At 50.2% G+C, this 6,000-nt stretch overlaps 1 protein-coding gene across 1 annotated transcript in view; it reads right to left on the reverse strand.

Moving 5' to 3' along the window:
- The window catches only part of SEC14L5 (SEC14 like lipid binding 5), a gene marked incomplete at its 5' end in the record, with an annotated part of 40,807 nt that extends 36,390 nt beyond the window's left edge, over positions 1–4,417 (reverse strand). The window contains one exon of the mRNA XM_080830541.1: positions 4,355–4,417. Within this exon, the coding sequence (XP_080686667.1) occupies positions 4,355–4,417 (63 nt within the window). The remainder of the gene's footprint in view (positions 1–4,354) is intronic.
- Positions 4,418–6,000: the final 1,583 nt, after the last annotated feature.

The raw sequence follows: 6,000 nt of genomic DNA on the forward strand, positions 1-6,000 counted from the left end.
CTGTTAGCAACAGGATCAGATGATGGGCTCCAGGGAACTAATTTAAACTCATTTAAATAAGGCCCCTGCTGCTTTATTAAAGCTAGGTCCATAACAACGGGTCCAACTGTAACTGCCGGGGCCTGAGCTGCGAGGATTTACTTCTAGATGCTGCTCCTGATTAATAACCCATTTGCCAAATTACAAGCTGTTTATCAAGACAAAGGCCAGGTTTTTAAATATTTTAACACTTCATTGCTGATGACAGCTCTCACCTCCGTAACCCTTCCTCTGTGTGAAAAGCCTATTGCTAAGGAAATTCTACTCCAAGCCATCTTCCTTCTTTAGAATTGCAGAATCTGAGATGAGCTGAAGTCACGGGGCCTTGGGGCCCTACTGGGATCCCGGGGCAGTGCCGGGACAGGAGGCAGCCCGGTTATTCCTGGAGCTGCTGTGGCCGCTGGCACACAGGTGTTTACAGAACATCAGCGCCAGCATCTGGAATGTGGCTGTGAGCACAGGCTTCATCTTGGACGTCAGGCCTCTAGATTTCTGTTGTTCTAAGCCACCCATGAAAGTTCCTGCCTCTGAGCGGGCCTCAAGAGCTGGACACAGAGAGGGTTTGGTAGGTAACCACTGCCAGGCTGTCAGCATCAGCTGCCCCCTCCAGCAGGCCAGGATCTGTGGGTTCCTGGTGTGCTCCCCATTGTGGGGTCCTGATAGAGTACAGGCATTGGGGACACAGTCCTGGTGGTACCGATCCTTGCCAGACCACTCACTGGGCTCAGGTGATACCCCAGTGAGTTGAGATACTCAGCTCTGAGAAATGGCAGAGTTCATGATTGAGAATACAAATTTTGGGGGCATATGAGTGGCTCAGTTGTTAAGCCTCTGCCTTCACCTCAGGTCATCTCAGGGTCCTGGGATGAGCCCCACATCGAGCTCTCTGCTCAGTGGGGAGTCTGCTTCTCCCCGCTGCCTCTCTGCCTACTTGTGATCTCTGTCAAATAAATGAATAAAATCTTTAAAAAAAATAAAAATGAAAATAATAAACCTAAATAGTATTTCACCAGCATGAACAAATACGCCTGGCCATGTCTGGGCACCCCTGTCCCTTCATTTAATCCTCACTTTTACTCTCGATGGAGCAGGAGGCTTTATTATCTTCCATTTTCCAGCTGAGAAAATGGATCAGGGACCCAGCTGGTAGATCTGGCTTTTCACCACCATCCATCTGGGAGGAGAGCCCAGATAACCCGGAATCCATTCACAACAGGCCGTAGGCTGACCAGAGAGAGGCCTTCGATGCTCAAGGGACCACCGTCTGAAGTCCAAAATATGGCCTTTGCGTTCTATGCACAAAGACCCCACCACCACCTCCTGGGACCCCACAAAAAAAGGAACCAAAGACCCTCTCCAACCTTGGATTCAGAGCTACCTCCATTGTGTTAATTATTTCCCTCTGTTTACCAAGATAATCCAAGCTCACTGTTTTGAACCAAATAACACAGAATACAATCGAGAAAGAAGAAAGTAAAGGTCCTTGGAATCCCACCCTTCAAAAATAGAATTCACATCAAGGAATTTGGCCCAAGGAGAGAGACACCCATTCTCTGGATTCAATTTTTGAAATTTAAAGAGGAAAAAAATTCTTTCTTGTAATTTTTTAAGCTCTGTCTAGAACGGTTGGCTCAGTGCTATTTCATAACCAATTCCTTGAGCCCAGTTTTAGTCATTTGTGTTTGTTGCCGGTGGACTTCTGAAGCAAGGAATGCTTCAGTTCTCAAGTCAGTTTTGTTAAACAGGAAAAGCAAAGGCCAGCTCATCTGGTCACTCGGATACACTGAGAAGAGCTGAGTCCATCTGAAACTTCCCTGGCATCTGACCCAAACTGAGGGCAAGTGTTTAGCTGAGAAACAAAGACGGACAGTAAGTGCAGAAAAACCCTTTTGTGCCCACACAGCATGCAAGTTATGTTGAGTTATGCAGCTATTTTGGGGACAATGATGTTTTGTAAACATTCGGCAAAGTGGCTTTGCAGAGATTTGGGGCCCTTTCACCAACTAGGATTGTATGGAAGATGAGGAAACGTGGGCAAGTTGAGAAATACAAATAAATTAATGCAGATACAGATAATAAGGATCTGAAAACCTTTCTTTCCTACTGTTCCCACAAGCCTCTGTGCAAGAACACCCAGGGACTGTTAACAGCGAGGGGGGTAAAGGGAGTCCTGCCTTGTTTATGAAATACATACAAAATATGCTTAACCTACTCCAGTAAAATCAAAGTGAATACTGTACTAGTCTTCCTAATACATACTTATGTGAGACTTTAGCCAGCATATTTTATTTTAAAGTGCAGTAATTGTAAATATTTTGAGAATCCTAAATATGCTGAATTAAATTTAGATTTATTAAGCTCTGGCAATAATAAAACAGTATTAGTTTTCCATTTGGCAGTTATTTTCTCAGTTTCATGGTAGAGAACCACAGGTCCTTGGACTGTTCCAGAAGGGTGGGGACAGTGGCTCTCTTATTTTAATGAATGAATGAATGAATCCTAGGGTCTTAGAATATGTGAGCTGCCTGGAGCCTTAGACAGAGGACAAGTACTTATATTCAGCTGCCAAATACTGTCTGTTTGATATGGACCAAGCTCCATGTGGGACACCTGCCTCCCACCCCCCCGTTTCCCCTATGTTATAATATATAACATACATATTTATAACCTATATATTATAAAACTTTGAGTCCTCATGACAATCCTGTGAACTGTATATAATCATCCCCATTTCACAAACGAAGAAACCAAGGCTCAGAGAAATTCAGTGCCTTTTCAACAGCACACAGCCAGAGCACAGCAGACCTGTAGCAAGGACCCAGTGCTCCTGACTCTTCATCATGCCCTGGTGTCCCACCCTCATCACCAATGAGGGAAAGTCACACAGCCACACGCAGCAGCAACCGTAACAGTAACAGCATTTGGTCTGTGCCAGACCTTGCATCGGGAGCTTTATGTATATCGACTAATTTAATCCACGGCACAAAGTCCAGATTTGGAAACCACATACTCCTCATCTAGAGATGGGGAATGGAGGCTCAGAGAGGTTAAGTAACTTGCCTAAAGTCACCCAGCTGGTCAACACCAGCCCTGCCCCTGCCTCTTGCGCTGGAATCCTTTGCACATAATAGCAGAACATGTATGAATGACTCCAGATGCTCCAAAATCCATTATGCGATTATAAACACACATAGAGGTAGGTTTGTAGAATGAGATCAGGGAGGACACACTCCCACAGAGGTACCAATTGATATGAAAGTCCTTGAATCAAAGGTTGAAGTTAAGGCAGCCAGGCTGGGATGGGGAGGACGCAGGTGGATGCCAGTATATCTTGCACTTTCAATACAATCATTTATAACACCGTGTGGTGCACTAGCTAGGACACCCACGTTTAGTGAGTGCCAACTGTGTGCCAGGCACTGGGCCAGAGGCATCACACATTTCTCATTCATTCCTGACACAATCCCATAGCATTGCCCCCTTTTCCCCAAGGAGTGGGACTTCTGAGAGGCAGAGGGAGGGTCCCAAGAAGGAAAGCTACATCAGCCTGTTTACAGCACCTACACCGGCCAAGAGCTTGGGAGCCAATGCCAGTCCCTCAGCTGACTGGCTGCCTGACTTACATAGAGTCAGTCTGAAGCCACCCTGAAAATGACGGTCCTTGCTACACACTCACACCCTCTCAGCTTCCTTGAGGGAAAGGAAAAGAGGTATGCTAGCAGAAGGAGGACTCTGGTGGGGGTGTTGCGGTAAAAGTCATGGCTCTGGAGTACCCCCTGCTTCGGTCTGAGCCCTGGCTCTACTTCTTCTCAGCCACAGAAGTTGGGGCCCCCTTCGCCAGTCCAAACCTTCGGTTTAGTGAAGGTAAAATGGGAATAATGAGACAATGTACATAAAGACTTGGTTCTGTAAACCCTCCGTGAATGGCTGCTACCATTGTCATCATTCGTATATTTACTATTACTATTATTATTATTATTAGCATTACACAAAATGACAGCAGTGGCTCGTGCCACAATATCCTTGTTTTCCATCAGAGGACCTTGAGATGAGAGAATAGGTCTGCTTCACTGAGGAGGAAAAGGAAGACCTTGTGATTTGGTCAGTGGGGAACGATTCCAGAGGCTGTGGTGAAGGCTGGGATGGCCGGATAGAGGGGTCACTAGTGAGAAGCTCAATCCACAAGGGCAGAGGAGCAGCTCAATAATGCCTTCTCATTTGGGGGCTTGAGGGGCTGCCTCTCATTCCTGCATAACTGACTTCCTGTGTCCCTCTAACCATCACACAGGAGGCTGGAGAATCAAGGGTCACTCACCGCCATGACCAGCTCAAATGGGTACTTGTAGATGCGGACAGGAGACTGGTACTTCTGCACCATGTTCTCGCAGGAGCGCCAACAGAAGCCACCCAGGTAGGAGTGAGCACAGAGCCTGGGTGACAGGTGACTGGTAAGGTAGCAGCTCCCTCCACCTGAAGCAAGAACCCCACCCACCGCTTCCCCAAGCAAGGGGCAAGCCCAGCCCCCTCAGGCTCTCCCCACACATTTCTCCAGCCCTCAAAGCGAGGAGGCTGATGTGATCACCAGATTACCCTGATCCAGGCCCCAGACTCCTGCCCTGTCCATTACCCACTGCTCCAGATCACACTCATCCCTCGAAGACCAATCAGTACCCAAACTTTCCTCTATCCCCACCCCTTCGCACTGAGGCCCTCAGCAGCACCCCTCACCGCCACACACATGGAAACACACGTTTGCAACTCTTATATTCCCACAATTCATCACCCACCCACGCGCCCCACAGCTCGCCACAGACGTCCTGATCCTATAGATCCCCAAGTATCATTGGATATGCCCTCCCATTTTCCTCCAAGATACCCTGACATACACACAGTCTTCACTAAATTTCACATGCACTGTCTCTGTCTCACACACGCACACGGGCACACGCATGCATGACCCACCTCCCACACGGGACTGCTCTTCCGCACATGCAACTTCACACACACACACTCAGCTCCCTGGACCTCACACCTACTGACTACTCCATGCACGCACACAATTCCCCTGGTGCACACAAACGCCCACACACTCTCACATACACCGGTATGCACATGCACGCACACACGTATGCACTCGCAGGCACCCACAGCCCCGCTCACCCTCGCCCTCGGAGTCTCCGGGGACGTAGCCCAGGAGGCAGTAAGGAGCTGAGTCCGCCGGGGCTCCCAGCAGACGCCTGGCCCGGAGCGCAGCGTTTGGGGCGAGGCCGGACCGCGACCGCTCAGCCTGGGGCGTCCTGCCTTGCGCTTCCTGGGGCCCGGCCAGCCAGGGAGGGGCCTGTACGCGGGAGCGAGACCTGCCTGGAGGGAGTGCTCCAGGACCTGGGACAGCGGAGAATCCGGCCTGGCCCCGCCCCTGGCCTGGCCCCACCCCTAGCCACGCCCCAGCCTTAGCTCCGCCCTTCCCTTATTTATCTTCTGTTTGCCTACGCCCCAGCCCGGTCCTTTCTCCAGATTGGCCACGCCTCCGGCAGGCCCCACCCCTATACTCGTCCCTCCCCGAAGACTCCCAGCCTCGAAAACGGCCCAGCCCCGGGAAGACCTCGCCCAAGGCTCCACCCCCAGTCTAGCTCTGCCCCCACGCGGACCTTTGCCCCGCCCAGCCCCTCCTCTCTCCGTGAGATTTACTTTCCTACACTGATTACCAGGGTCGCCTAGTCTCCGAGCCCCGCCCCTCCCATGGGCTACTACTTGAGCTCTACAGGCTCTGCCCCAAGCCCCGCCCAAGCAGCGTTCCTCACTCTGCGTAGGTTTACAGAGCACCTATTAACGTCAAGTCCTTCCAGGTGCTGGAGAGTCATTAAGTGAACAAAACACAAAGATCCGAAGCGCCTGGGTGGCTCAGTGGGTTAAGCCTCTACCTTCGGCTCAGGTCATGATTCCAGTGTCCTGGAATCGAGC

The sequence above is a fragment of the Martes martes genome, assembly GCF_963455335.1.
Source record: "Martes martes genome assembly, chromosome: 18".
NCBI lineage: Eukaryota > Metazoa > Chordata > Mammalia > Carnivora > Mustelidae > Martes > Martes martes.